Source organism: Ambystoma mexicanum, chromosome 9 (genome assembly GCF_040938575.1).
Source record: "Ambystoma mexicanum isolate Mex_15411 chromosome 9, UKY_AmexF1_1, whole genome shotgun sequence".
In the NCBI taxonomy this organism is placed as follows: Eukaryota; Metazoa; Chordata; class Amphibia; order Caudata; family Ambystomatidae; genus Ambystoma; species Ambystoma mexicanum.
The window spans coordinates 1,302,553,502-1,302,573,659 of record NC_090931.1 but is presented as its reverse complement, the minus strand read 5'-3'; the positions used below and the strand labels follow the sequence as shown (position 1 = coordinate 1,302,573,659).

At 44.3% G+C, this 20,158-nt stretch overlaps 1 protein-coding gene across 4 annotated transcripts in view; it reads right to left on the bottom strand.

The window, feature by feature from the left end:
• The window catches only part of LOC138489085 (ropporin-1-like), a 547,380-nt gene extending 527,427 nt beyond the window's left edge, over positions 1-19,953 (bottom strand). For 2 of the 4 annotated variants that reach the window (XR_011274750.1, XM_069616668.1), the window contains exon 1: positions 19,826-19,953. Coding sequence is in view for 1 of the 4 variants with exons in the window: in XM_069616668.1 (XP_069472769.1) it covers positions 19,826-19,912 (87 nt within the window). In the remaining 3 variants the exon portion in view is untranslated. The remainder of the gene's footprint in view (positions 1-19,825) is intronic. The other 2 variants (XR_011274751.1, XM_069616669.1) reach the window with 2 other exon arrangements.
• Positions 19,954-20,158: the final 205 nt, after the last annotated feature.

Below are 20,158 nucleotides of genomic sequence, written 5' to 3'. Positions count from 1 at the left end.
TTTGGCTACAGCTCCCAAGAGCTGTCCCTGTCACAATATAGGTTGGCCTTCTATACATCTGTCCACCAGGCCAGAGTATAGGAAACCAGCTACTGCTCTATTTCAATCACCCCCTTCTTCGGGAAACTGCTGGAGAAGCTGGCATTGCCGGAACTCAACTTGCACACTGGATTAGTCAGTGGTCTCCACGATCATCAATCTGGATTTCGAGAATCCAGAGGCACAGAAACTGCTCTTCTGAACACCCATGAAGAACTGCTCGCATCCCTGGACTCCAACTCCCCAGCTGTCCTCATTCTACTTGATCTCTCTTCTGCCTTTGACACTGTCCACAATTGCATCCTCATACAAAGGCTCCACAATACCGTTAGTGTCTTGGAACGGGCACTGGAATGGCAGACTTCTTTCCTTACGGACCGTTCTTTACATGTCACCCTGGGCGTCTTCTCCTGTCCTACATTCTTCTCCAACTGTGGTGTCCCTTAGGGATCTATCCTCTCTCCCTGGCTCGTTAACATCTACCTTGCTCAGCTGGCACACCTCATCTTCTCCTTCTCCCTCAACTGTCAGTGTTCTGCAGGCGACACTCAACTCTTTTTCAGACTTCCTGCTTACTCACTTGCACCTTCCATCATCTTTGATTGCCTGTCTGCCATCCAGGCTTGGTGCTCTTCTAATGATCTCTGCCTCAATGCCAGCAAAACTTAGATCCTTCTGATTGGGTCCCTTGCTCCTTCCTTCTTCCCTTCTCTCTGGCCTCCCACCTTGGGCTCTCCCCCTGATCCTTCTTCTGAAGCCAAACCTTGGAGTCATCTTTGACTCCTCTTTATCTCCCTCACACGCAGGACATTGCCGAAAAGTCCCACTGGCAACTCTTCCTTCTCAATGGAATTTCCCCATTTCTCACTTTCCCCAGAAGCTCAATGTTTCCCGAGCCCTGGTTCTCCCTAGGCTTAACTATTGCAACAGCCTCCTCCTCAATCTTCCTTCTTCCACTTTGTGACCCCTTCAGCTAATCCAGAATAGAGCAGCATGACTTATGCTTGGCCTTAAGACCAGGGACCACATCTCTCCTGCCCTAAAAAGCCTGCACTAGCTACAGATCACTGTACGTATCAAATTCAAACCCCTCTGCATCATCCGCAAGGCTGTCTGGGGCGGGGGACCACACTATCTGCAACTCTCTCTTACCAAATACTCACCTTCTAGACCTCTACGCTTCTCTGGCACCAACTCATTGTGTTTAAAGCGTTTCTCTAAACAGAGAGCAGGAGGCTGCTCGCTTTCCTCAGCTGGATCCCTCCTCTGTAACAGTCTCCCCCTCCCTCTGCATCTTGAGCAGGACCTTCTGAAGTTCCGAAAGCACCTCAAGACTTTCCTTTTTTCCTCCTCCTTCCCTTCTTCCTTCCTCTGCTAAACCCACAGTTGCTGTGATTGGTGTCTTTGACCTTTATGCATCCTCTGGGTCACTGACCACTCACACCTAATCTCCACAGCTTCTGTCTCCCCCAGCACTTTCCCAGGCACACTCTCTGCACTGGAGATTCACACTTTCCACCCAACGTGGTTCCTGGTCGCATAGCACTTACCATACCTTGCACTTCATCTGCGGCTCACTCTTCGAGCACGGACACCACAGCACTTACCCCACTGCCCTCTTCCTCCTTGCACTTGCATGTTCTGAATACTCACAGGGCATAGTAGGTTTAGCCATCCCTTCCGCCTCTGTATTTGTTTTTTTTCTTTTTAATTGTACTGCTATCCCATGTTCCTTTACTGCTGCCCTGAGGGTGCTTTGAAACAGAATGTATTTCCTGTGTAAGCGCCTAACAAGCAAACAATAAATAAATAAATGTTTGGCAGGAGAGTTAACCAAACACATACGACAGCGAAGTACGAGTCTGGGGCGTGCACTCATATGAGAAACCAAGCATAAGAGAGTCTGAGACCCTAATTGACGAAAGAACAAACAAGGGAAAGTTGTATGCTTGGCAGGGGAGTAAACCAAGCAAGTACAACCCTTCATTGCGAGTCCGGGACCCGCACCCATGTGAAATGCCAAGTCCTGAAGAAATGAGGAACAACAAGGTCTGTGTCCCTGTAAGAGAAAGAGAGATGGTCCATGAGAGGACAACAGCTTGACAGGAGAGTAAAACAAGCTGTGAACATCTTTGCGAGTCTGGGACCCGCACCCACATAGGAAATTGAGAACAGGGGGGTCAAGGACCCTGGAAGTGAATAGGACATAATCCTATGCTTGGTAGGGAAGTGTGCCAAGTTGATGGGATAAAAAATTGTGAAGTTGAGAAGAATAGCCTTGTAAATTGACTGGAGACATTTTCCTAAAAGGATATGGGGCTCAGAAGCCTAAAAGGATTTAAAGTAGAATTAGTCTAGGGAAAAGGAATACAACCCTAGTCTTGGAGTCCTACACTTATGAACATTGTTTATTTCACCACTTATTGCTGGAGCGACTGGGATCTTTTCTGTTCATTGGAACTATCATGAACACTTTACTTTGAGAAGAGATGGGTTTAAGGTGTTGGTGATAGGGACAGAGGTAGGCTTTTGAGAGAAGGCACTGACAGACCTTTTGGACATTCTGACAATTTCACTAGTTTTCTTTGAGGCAGGGAAACCCCTCTTAGTCTTAGGGATATAGAGGCCTTTTTTCAACCCTTTCTTTATTGATAAAAGTCTGTTCCCAAACATATACGCCATTGTATCCGAGCCTTACTTCTGCACCCTTACACATCACACATTTCATAGGCACAGAAGGTTGTGGAACAGAGTTGCTGACAAAGTCCATGATTCACATGTTTTATTTGCAACTCATGAAATATTGGATGAAATTTACATTTAACGGGCTACCAAGCATTTTGCTGAGCTGCACAAATGCTCTCCGCAAATAATTTTAGAATCATTTATTATTCTCGCATAAAAGAATCAAAAACACGCACCCTCCATTGAGATTAAACATCTGGAAAAATCCTGAGAATGCTTATCATTCATACAGAAAACAAGTGACAGCTGTATCGCAGAATGCATTGAATTATTATAAGTACATTTAACAGTCAAAATGAGAATATTCCAGTTTGTCTGCAAGATATTGATGAAACAGCACAAATACTGATTTAATTTCTATTTCATTTTTTTGTCTGGCCATTAGTTTACGGGTGATGGGCAGAGAAGACAGCTACGTCCACACATATAATTTTATGAATAGCACCCAACTCCTATAACTATTGAACTATGCTAGGGATATCTGTCAGTATTTATTTTCAGTGGAAGACAATGAAGATTAACTAGCTAAATAAATAAGAAAAAAAAACAAGCCAAATCCAAAGTAGTAGTTACATTTTGCAAAGTTGTAAAATGTGACACTGTAGAGAAGGTACACCCCATAACCATAACGACATGATACCATCCAAAGAAAGATAATTTTAAAATAGATTCTGTAGCAATTTATGCCACAGACCTGAAACTATCACTAGAGGGATGGTGTTGTTGTGAAGATGCATTTTGAGTTCAATCAGGTCAAGAAGAGACATGCCTGTTGTAAGGACGCAGAGGAGGAGACTGACACACAGGTGGCATGGTGATTGCTATAGACTTTTATTAGCCTAGAAAAATAAAGAGAAAACCTAACTTTCACTATCTCTAAGAGGGGTTTCCCTGTCTCAACTAAAACATTAAGGGTTCTGTCAGAATGTCTGTGTAATTCAATAGTCCACTGTCCTGTGTCAAAACCCTCCTTCTGTTCTTACACTTAAAACTAAACTAGAGACAAAGTAGACTGTCTTGGCCCATAAGAATCACGCCCTTCTTCTGGACTGGGGATAAAAGTTCACTTCCCTGGGTCAAAATGATCCTTCAACACAAAAGACACATTTCCAGCACTTCTCTTTGGCAGGCACACTGCTTGTCTTCTAACACTTTGTATCAGAAAGTCTTTTCAGCTTTGGTTACCAGGAGCATGACTCCCTTCCCGTGGTATCTTGACTCCAGAGTTTGATATAGCCAAGGGGAATGTCTACCTTTCCCTGATCTCTTTTCACTTGGGTGCACAGTTCAACACCACCAGGGGGAATAACTCTCTTCCCCTGGACTCTTTCACTTTGGTTTCACAATTCAATACTTGCAGTCCTTCATTTTGAGGGTCCCAACACCAGGCCTCTCTGTCTCCAGACTTTGCAAGACTGCCAAGTACTGCCATGAGGAACATGATGTGTACTTCTCTTCTCTTTTGGGTGTGGGTCCCAGACCTGTATTTCTCCACTGCTTTGATTTGGCAGAACTGGTTCACTCTCCTGCAAGGTATTGCCACGAAGAAGATGAATTGCACTTCTCTCTTGTGGGTGCAGGTCCCAGACCAGAGCTTCTCTACTGCTTTGGTTTGGCAGACATGGTCCACTCTCCTGCCAGTTACTGCCACAAAGAAGATGACTTGTAAGGATCTGCTTTTGTGGGTGTGGGTCCCAGACCCAACCTCTTCTCATTCTGTTTTTGGTGTTCTTCATGTTTTCTTCTCCCCAGGGGCTTCCTTCTCACCCCTGCTCTGTGGGTTAAGAGTCTTCCACAACTCTGCTGTGCCCCCACCAACAGTCCTGGCAAACCCTGTACTTTTAGGGTCACTGCCAGTGTGCTCTGGTGGGTCTCTGGCTCTTCTGATTTCTATTTCAGGTTTCTTGTGGCTTCTCCCACTCTTCGCTGTGCTGCAGCGCCTACACAGCATTTGGATCCTCTCAGGATGCATGTCTTCACTTGACTGAGCGGTCCAGCTGCAACACATGCCTAGACCTCTGCTTCTCTAGCTCTCCGAATGGGCCATCCACGGCGGACCGGATAGGTATACTTTTGCCTGCCGGCTAGAGTCTAAACAGCCTCTTCTGTTTCCTATTGCAGACCACTCCTACGCTTGTGGTGGTTACCAGTCAAATGGTCGAAAACATTTGGTCGACAGACAATTTGGTCGACACCATTTGGTCGAATGCCAAATGGTCGAATTTTTTTTTTTACCCATTTTTTGTTTTTTTTTGGGGGGGTCCCCCCCCAACCCCCTTTTTTTTCTTTTTTCTTTTTTTTCCCCACACGAAAACCCACAAAACACATATATATATAAAAATAAAAAAAATTCGACCATTTGGCATTCGACCAAATGGTGTCGACCAAATTGCAGTCGACCAAATTGCAGTCGACCAGTTGACTGGACACCGCTTGTGGTTACTCCAGGGAGGGCTGGACAACATGGCAAGTCCTTCTTTCGTTTTTATCGTAAGCGGAAACAGAAGACTAGACTAGACTGTTCATTCAAGTGCTACTATCGTTTTGGTTTGTTCTTGGTTTAAAGCTTCTCACATTTTGTGTTCAAATATTAGTTCTTTATTTTGTTTGAGTTAGTGCCAAAGACAGATAGGTTTTGCACATGCCAGACACATACAATTCTCTCTCACTCACTAATTCCCAATGTGAACGTTGAGGACTCCCGAGTGGTGGCCGAGTAGTGCTCATCGTCTGAGGAGGTGGAGGCCGGATATCGTCTGACCAGAGCAACTGACCCAGAAGAGGAAGACTACATGATGAGAGGGATCCAGATGGAAACTGAGGACAGACTAATGTGATAAACAATAAGGATAATTGTGATGTCAATAATCAAATCAATATAATCAAAGGGGCCAGGCAACATGGGGATATAAGGGGAAGGCGAGTTGGAGCAGGGTTGGGTTAGATTGGGTGGCGGGCTAGTGAGGTGCTGTCCGTTTATTCAGATTACAAACTCTGGAATAAAATGTCTCGCTTTGTCCATTCTCTATGACTACTGAGTCTTCTATTTGATGTTTCTGTTGATAGATGGTGCCATGACTCAGATCCTATTGCGCAAATGCTGCAGACTTCCGGCTCCTGAGGACCTCTATCAGGGCACCCCCACGAGCGCTCAAGAAAATAAGGTAGGAGACCTACTTACTCTCATAATACTTCAGAAGGGGAATCAGCAAGAACTTAAAATACCAAATTTTAATACGCAGCATGTAGGCCTCAATGCAAATGCCTTATTCTTTAATATATTATTTATGAGGATTACATTTTATTGGAAAGACCAGATAAATGAGATTATACAGAGCTTCCAAGAGTTCCTGATTCAGCATTCATCTGCATTTTGACTTCTTTTTATGATTGGTGAACTGGAGAACCTTACTTTTACCTGTATTCATTGTTCAGGAATTGGCTTTAGCATAATCAGAAAAGGAGGAGATCAACCATTGCAGGTAAATTGGTGTGCAATCCATTAAAAAGGAATCATTGGCATAAGTGAGCCAGACTATTCTGAGTGAGCCCAATTTAGGAGGTACAAATGCAGCACCTTCTACAGAGACAGCCACATCAGAAACATGCACCCCTGCCTCAAACCAGTCCAAGTAAAAAAGAAATCTAGATTCCTTCCTGATTAAGCATTACCTGTATTTTTTTTTATTTTTTTAAATTTATTAAGCATTTGGTTTTTCAATCATTACAAATCTTAAGCTTATTAGAAGTTTGAAAAAGAAAGAAGAAAGAAAGAGAGAAGGAAAGAAAGAAACAGCATTGTCATCTTCCTCGGCCCACTTTAAGATGCTCCATAAGTTCCATATGTTAATTACATAGTGAAGGAACAGTTCCCACACTTTACCTTTCTGTTCCGTACTTAGGGATGGAGGTCTTATATTCTGCATGACATTCAAGTCTTGACAGACTGTGAAGCCATTTTTTGTCGTCTAGAATATGGACACGTCGCACACTTCTTTACAATCAATGAGGAGTTAGTATAGGAAGGATAAGGTAGCTGAAAATACTTTTATGGTTTCAAGGAAAAGCAATGAGGGAAAAATGCAGCACAGAAATAAACTTGATATGATTTCAACAAAAGATAATATGATCACTTTTTCTTTGACAATTCCCTCCCCCCCCTATGCAAGATAAGGAGATGGAAGGAGAGCACACAATTCTCAGGAATACAAAATGCAATACAAATTTCCAGTTCCCCCCCAGCGATCTTAGAGGAAAACAGGTATGATTTTAAAGCAGGCAAGATCCTTTTAAATGTGGTGGCAATGAAGTGAAAAATATGCTGAAAATGCTTTTAATTCCCTCTAGAGGATCAGGGTGAGTGAGAGATACTTACTTTAAATCAGTTCAGGTCAGCCCTACCAATGATTCATGGATGGTTATCAGGTTGAAAACAGGATTTAGTAATGGAAGCAAAAAACAGATATTTTTACACGTGGTTGAAATGAAGCAAACTGTCAATTTGCTGCAATTTTTCTGAATGCGTCAAGCGCGATCACGGAAAAACTATAATGAATAGAGAGTCGGTAAGCTTGTTGGAAAGCTTAGAATCTTAGCTTTAAAATGAAAGTTAAATCTCGTTCCTAGCCCACACGGTTCCAAAGATATGGACGATTTTGTGGAGATAGATTTTCAGAAATGAAATTAAAGTTTGAGAATGACAGATGCGCTGTGGAAGGTGTTGAATCAACAGGATGGACACATGATTTCTTATGATGCAGTTCTAAAAAGGTTAAAATAGTTTGAATTAGATTATTTTAAACTAAGAGATTGGTTTTGCACAGTTCTGACTGAGTACTCACACTGTGAATTTGAAATAGGCCGCCACGGTCTGGTCAGCAGGTTTGGACTGGACTCCGGGTGGGTGGTTCTGAAGTCACAGCTCTCTGGGTCAGCTCTGCTCTGCACTTCACAGCGGTCTGGTCTGTGGTTCTGCTGGTCTGGATCAAGTGGATTCTGGATACAGCACTGCTTTCTGGGTCTGCTACCGGTTCTGGCAAAAGTTCTTGGCAAAGAATCCAACAGCTCGCCCTGCTGTAGAATAGTTTGGTTGGATTGCTGGATTCTGAAGGCCTGCTGAGAAGAGTTCTCAGCTTGTGGGTTAGGCCTTTGCTTTAAGTTCTGTAGTCTATCTGGAGTCTAAGTTATGGATGTTCCTTCTAGATGTGTGGTCCGGCAAAATGCTCCGCAAGAAAATGGAAAATGAATGTCTTGCCTGTCCAAGCAGTCTCTTTTTATGTGTTCTGCCAGTGGGTGTGTGTGTGGGCATAACTAAGCCTGCCCCTCACAACTTATCATTGGCCAAGTTTTCATCTCTCCCTTGATTGGGGGACTGAGTTGTGAGTCAGGATAAGTCAGAGTGATGCTATTTTTATGGCTGGCTGAAATCCCTCCCCTTGTCAAATTGCACACAAATCTATATTTGATCCAAATACACATTTATCTATGTACCATTGTTCTAATCTTATATGTCCAGTTAACATATTTTCTGTAGCACCAAACCATCCGATCCCTGTCTTTGTAAGATGTCGTGTCCACTTATGACAGAATTCTGCCCTTTTCATCAAGAACACAACCTCTAAACTTTTCCAGAATTTACACAAACATGCACAAGGAATATGGGCATCAGATGATAAAGTGTCAGATTCTTTAACATACAGACATTCGGAGTAATACCTTATTTTACGCTACTACCCCCCAGAACATACCACAGAGTCCTAACACCTCTTAAAATGTGCACAGAAAAATCACAAGAATAATGATATTAATTATATAATTTTGACAAGTCCGTACTATGAATTATCCATTTTTTTTAAATCATGCTCTGGCCCAGAGGGGTGTGGTTTCCCAAAGCACATGGTGGAATTTCTGGTTTATCCACTTCCTCCAACTCAAGTTGCTCACAGAGGCACTGCCCCTCCCAGTTTCTCTCAAGAGGAAGCCATTTACGACCCCCCCTAATTTAACATTTGCCTGAGCCAAGGAAGGCTCATTGTTCTGTTTCCCTGCTCCCAGGTGCTCCTCCCCTGATTCAATTAGAGAGGTGTAACCTCATTTTGGTGGCAACAGCAGAAGGCAGCCAGGCCTGGGAATGCAGTGGCTGAGCAAGTTTCAACTCCTGTTGTGGGTAGTTGCCGGGCAGAATTCACTCTCTTTAAGCCAGGCTTCAGCCAAATGTCACTTTTGTTCCCAATTTGTCTTCATTCAAATCAAACTTACAATGTCTACACATGCAGCTAGAACGCTGATTCGAAGTTCAAAACTATGACATTTAAACAGTTGCAACCTATGTGACACTCAAAGTAGGTCACTCATTTATTTTAAACATTTCGATTTTAGTGGCTTTCAGTCCAATTTCACTTCAGCTGCTGACATCCACAGCACAGCCAGTTTTGTTATAAACATTGTTTTGGGCTCTTCATCTTTCCAGATTTTGTATGCACACAACACTACATTCTGCCAAATGTTTGCTGGTGTTCAGTGAGATTTTTTTTTTTTCTTTTTTTTTTTTTATTGAACTTTACACAGTTAAAACTGAGTTTTGTCAACGAAAACAGTAGCAGATCCGACCAGGGCGAAACTCTTCAGGGATCAGCAGAAGGAGAGAAGAGAGAAGAAAAGAAGAAAAGGTAAGAGAGACGGCTTCCTTTTTGTCATTCCGCCATTGTTGAGGCCAATGAGGAGGTGGTTTCCACGAACTCATTGGCATTAGTCTGCATGATTTTTGTAAAGACTAAATCGATCAGTTTAGACAGTGCCTGAGACCATTTGGTACTCTCCCCGGAAATTAGTCTATTCCATATGTCGTTTTTCTGCAAAAACCATAGTCTCTCAGACAAAGGGAGTAAATAGACATTTCTTATGTCATTAATGGCGATGCAATCCATTATCAGATGTTTTAGTGTTTCAGTTGTATTTGGGTTTTTACAGAGACGACAGAGTGTTACAGAACCCTGATTTCTGAGCGCCAATATCTCTCTGGTTGGTAGCAGGTTAAAGCGGGCTCTCATAATCACGTTTCTCAGTTTTTTTTCCGGAAATTTTGCACAGTAATTTAGGGGTTTTTTCAGCTTGTTAAAAGAGGGTGGTAGATGACTCAATAGTTTGTTGTTAGTTGCCTGCTCTATTGTGGTAATCCAATCCATGTCTTCCATTTTAGTTTTGATACGATCTGGGTTTTCCTTTAGCTCCGTCGGGGAACATTTGATCATTTCAAGATCTTCTAGTCTCCTGTTGACCCAGTTTTTTAGTGCGAAACAGTTGCCGGTTGAAGTTTCTGCGTGAATAATGTTCAAAATCGGTAGAGTGTCCGCAGAGATGATTTTTCTATATAAGCGCATCGCACTTTGGTTTACCAAGGATGTTAAAGAAACCGGTCCTAGCTCCCTTCTGATGGCAGCTATTGCAGTAGACTTGGGGAGACCCAGCAACGTTTTCCACACATATCCTTCCAATTTGTTCCAGATTTGCGGAGGAAGATATAACAAAGCTTCTGCTCCATACGTCAGGGATGGAACTACTTTCGTTTTATAGAACAGGATGGCTGGTAGCAGGGAGAACTTTCCGAACTTACGGTCGATCGCCCTTATTTGAGCCGTTAGGCATTTTACTTTTGCCCACAGTTGAGTTTGAAGACTAAGGTCTGTTTTGGAAGTGTCCAGTTGTGTCCCCAAGTATTTAAAGTTGGTGACCACTTCGATGTGTTCATTGTCCAGGTAAATATTGGGCTTAGAAGTTCCCTTTGCCTTCAGTTTCTCCAATACCAAGATTTTTGTTTTGGATTTATTTATTTCTAACAAATTGTCCTCCATGTAGTTTTGTAGGTTAGATAGTTTGCGTTGGAGACCCACTTTGGTTTGATCGATGATAGTAATATCGTCCGCGTACAGTAGACGAGGGATCTTGACTTTCCCAAATTTTGGAGGGAACGCTCGGATCTTTGTTTCAGAGTGCTGATAGTCGCCTAAAAAGGCGATAAAAAGCGCTGGCGCGAACGGGCAGCCCTGCTTCACTCCTCTTTTCACAGGTATTTCTTCTGACAGATCACCCTGTTGATTGAGTCTTACTCTCATCTTTATATCCGTGTTAAGTGCCATAATGGGCTCCAATATTTTCATCGGGCATTTCCAGCTTTGCAGCTTTGCCCATAGCCTGGATCTGTCGATCTTGTCAAAGGCTTTCGAGAGGTCCACGAAAGCCAGGTAGACTTTGGGTGCTCCTTCTTTCACTTTGGCTTTCAAGATGTTGAAAGTGAAAAGGTTGATGGTCGTGGAACCATGTTTCTGAAAGCCCGTTTGGAAGTGGTCATTGGCCTCGCTGTTTTTCTCCCAGGTCCGAAAGTGGGCCAAAAGGCGAGTGGCATATAATTTGCTCAGGATATCTAGCAACGCTATAGGTCTGTAGCTAGCCGGGTCCTGCCTTGGTCCTTTTTTATAAATTGGAACAATGACGGTTCTTTGCCAGGATTCTGGGATCTTCTTCGTTCGGCCACAGATGTCAAAGATGTCGCTGATTACCGCGGCCCATTTAGGGGGGGAGATCTTTAAGTCTACATTGGTCAGACCATCGGGACCTGGGGCTCTGGAGGTTTTTAGTTTTCTAATGGCCGTTTCGATGTCTTCCGGATTTGATAGGTCGACCCAAACAGTGTCTGGGAATGGTGTAACCCCATTCGAGTTATCTGGGGGGCTTTTGAATTGGGTCGTATAGTATTGAATCCAGGTTTCCTCTGGGACTGCATTTGTAAAAGTCGAACTCTTGGCACAGTTGTTGTCTTTTATCAATGACCAGAGTTGACTAGATTTTTTTGATTGTAGTGCGGACATCATCTGTTCGGCGTCATTTTGATAGCGAGTGGCCCTGTTCTGTTTAAGCCAGGTTTTATACTTTTTTGCTTCCAGTTGCCAACTAGTCCAGTCTTCTGTATTGTTTGTTTTCTTCGCACATTTTAGTAATCTGCGGACAATCTGTCTTTTTTGTACCAGCTCTTTATTATAGGTGTGCATGTTATTTGTTATCTTCTTTGTTCCGTTTGAGCTTTTCTTGTGAAAGGGAAGTAATAGCGGCAAGTAATTAGGTCTTTCCTCAGTGTCTTTATTGCCGATTTTGTTGTGGTTTAGCTCCCAAGAACTTTTAATTTTGTCAATATCGCGTTCAGTCAGTCTGAGTCGCGTTTGTTGTCTGTTTACTTCTGTCTCCCAGTCGTATGTTTTAGGTTTAATATGGGGAATGACCCAATCAGATCTCAATAAGTTGTGGTCACTATTCACGGTTTTCTGGACTTGGAAGCTTTTTAAATCTTGGATAAGGCCAGACGACACAAAAATGTGGTCTAATGTTGCTTTGGAGCTCATGCGTTCCCATGTTGGAATATTATTTTGGGAGGGAAAAAGCGTCGCCACGTTTTGAATGTGTCGCGATGTCATGACCTTATTCCATGCCTTTCCTCTTTTAGAGGCGGCGTCTTCCCACTGTCGCTGCGATTTAGAGCAAGCTCGATCCTTCGTTACTTGAATGCATTTAGCATTAAAGTCGCCACAGATTATGATTTCAATTTTTTCAAATTCTGCATATAGATGATCGATCACCATAGTCATATTGTCGCAGAAAGTTTTGATGGACATTCTTTGTGGATTCCAGTAGCAGTTGAGTATTGCTACAGTCTTTTGGAAAACATTTTCCATCTTAGCCTTTCTCTGGGTGTGGGAAGTCAGCGTTACCAGTGTTTCGTAAGATTGTTTCCAGATTTTGGGTTCTGTTAGACCCGAGCTAGATTTTATGGCAGTTAACAATCCTGATGACGGTCGGCCGAGTAGGCCTTTTACTGCCGGAGAGATTGCGACCGAGTACCCATCCAGACTTGGTTGTATTGAGAGCCACGTTTCTTGTAAACATAGTATGTCGAATTGATTTAGATTGACGTCTCCTGCCATTGTCAAATGCATATGGCCTCTCGTGTTCCAAGAGGCAAGAGAAAAAGAGGTCGCTGTGGGGTGGTCGAGTGTTGTATCTTTGGAGTTGTTTGCACGGACCCCCACCTTCGATGATTGCTATTTTACTTGTTTTTTTGTCCATCTTGATGAGATCCAGTTCCATGGTCCCATTCTTTGCGATTCTGGCTCTCCTTTTTCTGTGGAGGATTGAAGGGTGTGTGTGTCCTCCCCCGAGGCTTTCTTGTTGTGGTTAATTCGCGGAGGGGTGGGAGTTTCTTGTTCTTTTAACCTTTTTTGTGGTTGTCCGGAGTGTCCCGTTTTTTCTTTTATGTTCTTATAACCTGTTAGGTGAGTCCTTGTTCTTTTTTTGATTGGCGATTGGTCTCTTCGATCTCTATCTAGGAATCTTCGATGGTCAAGATATGCTCGAAAGTTTTGCGAGCGGGGAGTTTTCTGGGCCCAATTTCGATTTTCAAATCGGGATCTGAGGGGATACTGGCTGTTTCGTGTTTGTCTCTTGTCCTCCTCGATGTCTCGGCTGTATGAGCTACTTTTTATTTCCCACAAGTGAAACCCCATTTGGTGCAGATCTTGATATGCTGATTCGTTGATATAAGCAACGATCTCTGCTTTTAGGTGAATGAAAGCTTTTGCTTTTTTTTCCCTGTGATAGGGTTCCACTAATAACAGATCATCCGGAGTAATTCTTTTCAACGTTTTAACTTTCTTTATGATTTGTAGTATTGTCGATCTATTTAAGATGAGTGAGTATCTCTCTGGTCGAATTTGTTCCAGTTTAAAGACTCGAATTATCTTATTTGGTTTTGTTGAAGTGTTTTCCCGGACATTAATTTCTTCACAATCGGTTTGTCGATTTGGAGTTCTCTGCGTCTCCTCTTTTCTCTTTCTCGATGTCCGTGGGCTGGTTCTTAATCTGAGCGCCTGACTATATGTCATTGGTTCATTTGCTCTTTGGTCCAGGTTCTCGGAGGATGCTCTGGTCTCCCTTTTGTTGGGACCCCCATCCGACGCTTTCACATTGCGGGAAGTGGTATCAGCCTTGCTTGTTAGTTTCTTTATTTGGACCTCTTTTATAGGTGAATCCGATATTATATTTGAACCATCCTCAGAATAGGTGGAGATGTTCATTACCTCTGCACATTGTAGGAACTCTTCCATTGTTTTCGGTGATCTTGGGGAGCCTATTGTGGATTCTCGGCTTTTGATCTCTTGTTGTAGTTTCGTGGGGCTCTGTATCGGCAATTCGGTGGTCATTTCCATCGAAGTCGGAGTTTGCTTTTGTGAATTAGATTTCATATTTCTCCGCTCTTTTTCGGGTAACTGCGGTTTTGTTGGCTTAGCCCCATTGGGCCCTTGTTTCTGGTGTTTTGGATTTAAGAGCAACATGATGGGTTCGTGGTTTTTATGAAGATCTCCCCTTTCACCCCACACGGTAGCAGTATTCGATAGTGGAGTCTCAAGGTGTTTATTTAGCATTTCAAGCTTTTCGATCTTTCTTTCCAGGGCTTCAATTTTTTTTTCCCAATGTATTTTTTGGTTCTCAACTTCCTGTGAAATCCCTGGGTTTGATCCCTTTTTTGTGAACAGTGTACATGTGGGCTCGCTTAATGGTGGTCTCGTGTTCCGTTTAGAGTCAAAGGTGTTATCCAGATTAGGTATTTTTTGATTTATTGGCAAGAGGCGAGTCTCTATGAGGGTAAGTTTGTCCATCACATTCGATAAGATTGCCGTATTGTTTTGTACATTTTCCTTGATTGCTTCGTATAGTTTGCAGAAAGGTGCTAGAACTACGGTCATGGCTGACATAGTAGCAATCATATCCGGCTTCTTATTGGGCGAGTCCTTTTGTAGTGAGGCTGCAATTTCACTAAGGCGTCTCTTTTTTGGGGGGGTAAGCAATTTTTCCGATCTTTTTGGCGATGTTCGGAGTTCCAGTGCGGGACTTAATCCAATCGCCCCCAGCGGTCTATCTGGAGTTCCCCCTTTTCTAAAAGTCGCCCTCTCATTCTCATAGGTTTTGCTATCAAAACCCTGCCGCGCTTGTTTGACGTTTGGATGGTCCTTTTCTTGGATCTTTGTTAAGTGGGGCTTAGTCCAGGCCCATCTATCTTCTTTATTTTGGGGATCTAACAGTGTTACATCCATTGACTTATTTGGAGATTTCACTTCCCTGACCTCCTCATCCTGTCCTTCTTCTTGGATTGTTGTCTCTTCAGTGCTCGCGGGTCTTTTCCTCGGAGGACTTATAGATCGTATACTGTCCAAACTAATTATGTTTAGGACACTGGTAGTCCTTGCTTGATTCTTCGGGGTGATTGTTTCAGTTAGGTTATCAAGGTCCGGACCGGGTGCTTTTCTTACTGACGGAGCCCTGTGAGGTTGAGATTGTTCCACAAGCCCGTTCTTGTCTGTCGGCCCTATATCTAGTTCCGTTCTTCTTTGTTTTTGTGCGGGCTGAGAATCAGCCGCGATTTCAAGCATTTCTGCATCCGAGATCTCGGTCTCTATACTCGGTTTTCTTTTAGGTTGCTGAGTAAGAAAAACTTTTAGTAGATGGGACGAAGGTGGATTATAGCGTCCTCGTGGCCGTCGTCCTGGTTTTTTGAGCTCTTTCCTTGGTGTCCGTTGCCCCTGTTGGGTCAGTTTAGCTGGTTCCTCGTCTCCCCTTTTTTTTTGATTTTGGAGCCCTGGGTTAGAAGTGGTGTTCACTTTAGGTCTCTCTTTAGTTTTCGCCGTTCCTCCTAGTAATTTTTCCTGTTCCGCGTCAGTTTCTTTATTGGAGCCCTCCGACTCCTCGTCCGTTGAGATATTACTCTCAACGTCCTCTTTGTCTGATTCCGAAATCTTCTCTATGTTATGAGCATTTGGCAGTCCTTTTTGTTCGATTTCTATCTCGGTGGAGTCACAGATGGTAACACTGGCATTATCCCCCAGCTTGAGGTTGTTATTAGTTCTTTGTTCGTCCTCGTGGAACATTGCTTGGATACGCATAGTGTTAGTTGAACCCAATATCTTGTCTGATAAGGTTGCTGAGTTGGTTGACATTACCCCTCCCACTCTGGGGCACGGGACATCTTTTAGGTTTGAGTCTGTGTGTAAAAAAATGTCAGTTCGTTCAACCCCAGGCTCCTGTCCCTGTCCCAGTCCCTGTGATAGTTCTGAATGCCTTTGCCCTATTGCCTGTTGCCCTCCCATTCCCCGGTCCCGCGCACTTGAGGGCTGCAGGTCATTGGACTGGCAAGTTACCGGGAGGTGAGTCTGATCGCGTAGGGCTGGTAGAATTAAATTTGCAGTATTTACCGAATCCAGTGACTCAGATGGGATGAGTGGGATGCATATGTCCTTCTCTCCCCTCTCCCCCTGCGATTGTAATGTCGCAGTTTTGGCGCCAAGCAGGGTCTGATTAGCACTGGGGGAAAGGTAGCCCCTGATGGAATGCACCCCCCCCCCAGTCCTTTCAGTAGGGAGGCTGACTTACTTCTCCTACGTGTTGCACCGCCTGGCTCAATGGGTGCGATGGATGCCGTCATAGTTTTTTGCCTTCTCCTCCCCTCCGTGTCGGCGTTTGTTGGACGCACCTCCGGTTCCATTGGAGTGCGTTTACTACGCGTTTGCAGCGGACTGCGGCAGACTGCCACACACCTCAGCCACACAGCTCCGCTACACCGCTCCGCGGTATGGTGCGTAAGAAATGCTACTTCCTGTAGCACAACGACGTGGACAGCTCTGCTCTGCCTGGAACTGCCACACACCTCAGCCACACAGCTCCGCTACACCGCTGAGATTTTTGAATATCTTGCAATGTTTAAAATAGGCATTTTTAGCTTGCATTTCAGAGAAACCAAGGTGATTTCAAAGCGCTTTTTGAGCTAACCGGCACTGCTGTTTTTCCTTTGGCACCACGTTACACTCATGGCGCTTCTGGCCCACCCCGCTCGCACTGGTGGGTGGCCGGTCAGGGGACCATTTTTGTGTGCGCAAAAACTGCGTGGTTTTCCTGGATTCTGGTGCAATGTGGGCTTTTTCGGCCATCTTGGATTTTCTGAGCCCACAGCCCCAAATTTTGCAGCATAATAACTCGAACATGGGTCAAAACCCCTGACAATCTTATGCAGCTATCTTGGCCGTAGGGAAGTATGTATTGTCAACTCTTATTTTCCCAATCACATGATCCGGGCCCATATACGTGCACTGAGTAGTCAGATAGCATTGAGGCGTGACGTTTTGCCTCTGTGGGGCAGTGACTTTAATTGTGTTCGTGACATATCATTGGATAGATCCCCCCTCCCCCCCAGGGAATGGCCATCCACTGCTACTGGAGCTCTTAATGTGATTTTGGCAGAGCTTGTTCTGGTAGATGTCTGGAGAAAACTACACCCAGGCGCTCAGGGTTATTCCTTTTACTCATCCCTGCATAAACTGCCCACTAGGATAGATTACTTGCTTGTAGGGGCTGAGCACATGGCGGAATTTACAACCGCAGAATACATGGGATGCACAATGTCCGATCAAGCCCCATTGGTGATAACATGAGAGAACAGTGGACCCAGGTCCCATGTTCCGACATGGCGTGTGCCTGCGAAACCTCTGCAAGATGGTCCTTTTTAGGGACTCCCAGTGGGTGATCCTAGAACAATTTTTGCAGACTAACATCGGCAGTGTGGACAGCTGGGGCTTAATGTGGAAAACTATGAAAGTAATGGTTCGAGGAGAGGTCATTGAAAGTGCGGGGGGCATTCGTAGGAGGTTGAGGGCAGATTTTAAAGGCCATGGAGGAAAGGATAAGTACGCTGAAGGCCCAGGAGTTAGGATCATGGCCACAGGAAAAGGACCTTGCAGGCCTGTGGCTGCACTGCGTACAAGCTTGGAAGAGGATATCAAAATTCAGTTATAAGGCACGAGTGGCACAGGAACATGCTGTGGGTGACAAAGCTAGAAGACTGTTGGCATGGTTGTGCAAACGTGAACAGCCTATAGCTTTGACGACGCTGCTGCACGACGAATGCAGCCCTCCGTGGCGGTCTCAGACAGCAATTGACAATATTTTTGCCACGTTTTATGGCCACCTGTACAGACACGACACTCACATGCACTCGGAGCGCGATGCTACGTTTACGCAAATTCGCCTCCCGAGGCTCACTTAGGACCAGGTGTCTGTCTTAGATCAGCCTATTACCCTGAAAGAAGCAATTGTTTGCTAGAACTGGTTTATATCAAGTGGGAAACTTTAAGGGAGAGTCGCTTTGTAGCACCAATATTGTTGAGAAGTGAAATTGTTGACTTAACCCATGAGAGATATGTAGGCCGGAGTCCCAATAAAAGAAGAGCTCAGGAACACTATTGGTGGCCACATATGAACAATCAGGTAAAAGAGGACGTCCAAATCTGTGTCAGTGGTAGTGCCAGAACATGCATGGACCAAGTGGCCATACTTTGAGACGTTGGCCAGCAGTGCAACTTATCTATTTTGGTGAACAAGTGCAAAAGCATGTGAACATTTACCATGTGCAAAGTCATCAAGATGCTTACTAGACTTTATCTACCCAGGCAAATTGTCATTGACAATGGGGTGAAATTTTACACGGCTGACCTGCAACAATTCCTGAGGACCTGTCGCATCAAGCATTCTCGGACTGCTTTTTTATCAGCTCTGTGCCAATGGGAGAGGGCCAAACATTGTATAAAAGGTGTTCAACTGTCCTCTCCAGTAACTTGGAGAGGAGTCAAGCCTTGAGTGAAGCAGTGGTGGATAGTAGGTGGATGCCTCTCTCAGTAACTGAAGTAACTGTGTTCATCCTGATGAGAGCCAGGGCTCCCGGTACCAGTTCTGTGAATGGAGTTGGATGGAGAAGGAACTCAGAATATAAAGAAAGTGGTGGACAAAGTATGAGAGAGTCAATGTAAGTACAAGATGAGAGTCAACCTAATGCCACCAATTCTTTAAATTATTGTGTGGAACATGTGGTGAGAGTCCAGAACCTTTGATGTATCGTCAATAGTTTGCCAATGTATTCAAGAAGGGGAAATGTGTCTGAGCAAAAGTGGCATCATACAAGCAAACAGTTTAAACCTAAGAAAAAAGACAGCATTTGCTGAGAGGACAAAGGGTGTTGAAGAAGATTTTAAGTTTAAAGGGAGTAAATAAAAGGAGCACAACGAGAACAAACAAATCAGGGTGGCTTGAAGGTCTCCCCCCTGCCTTTCTTCTTTCTCGGATCCAGCACAATTATTCAGTATCTGAGTGATTGTATGGGGCTTGTTGAGGTGCCATGCTTAGGGGAAATGATATAGTGTTCTCCTATGGTGAAGCCCATCTGCTGGATGCCCCATGTTCTGGATGCTCCCGCTTTCAGGAGCCATTTGGAGCAGAGAAATGCAATGGTCCCGAGCAAGGTGGGGGTGCCAGCCAGGGCACCCAGATGGTATCGACCTCGTCTGTTCCCAAACGAGGGCGTCATTGCTATGTACGCCTGTCAGGGGAGGGAGTCGGGGGGAGAGGGTGCGGCACTCATAGTGCTTTTGTGTGTTTTGTTTTTGAGGGTAAATGGTCGACTGCTATGTTGCTCAAAACATGGGGGTCGCGGGTTTGGCGGCAGTATGGAACACATGTGATCAATACAGGAATTCGCCTGCATTCCCAACGTTCTAATTGGCTAGCGCCTCTCCCCAGGCGTTATTAGCTAGGTATTAAAAACTGCTTCCCGTTATAAATAATGTCAGCACATTTTTTATCTCAAGCTGAACCCCAATTTGATGTCTCTTTAAAGAAACGTGCAATGTTTTTAAAGAGCGCAACCATCTATAAAAAAAAAAGCATGGCCATTGACAGTCATCGGGGCTACAGTGCCTAGCAACCTTTTCCAGCTTTCCAACCTCCACCCGACCACATCCAATGGGAATTCTTAAAAAGGTGCTTGCTCTTCTCTTGGTTGACCCCTCGTCAGAACCTGGGGCATCTCCCCTCGCCTGCCCCCACCTCCCTATAACATGGGCTCTAGAATATGCCAGCCCATCAGATTGACATACATATTTGGAAGTGTTACACTAACCTGAACAATCGTGTCAGCTTTCACCTGGTGCCAGAATAAAGATGAGCAAATGGAGTCTGTCACCCAGTTAGGTTGAGCGATACCCATTTCTTTAGATTCTCTTCTCACTCACTTCAAACAGATTGAATGGTAACTAGGCAACGAAATGACATCACAACTGCTGCTCCAATGATGCAAGTGACTCGAAGGAAGTAGGCGTGGCAAGTGGCATACCTAGGAAATGGAAGGGGAGAAAGGTTTTTTCTTTCTTTGAAACACATTATCAATACCTGAAATGCAGTCATTCGAACATTTCTTCTGTCCAGTTCAGTATCGGATTTATTTCGCAACCCA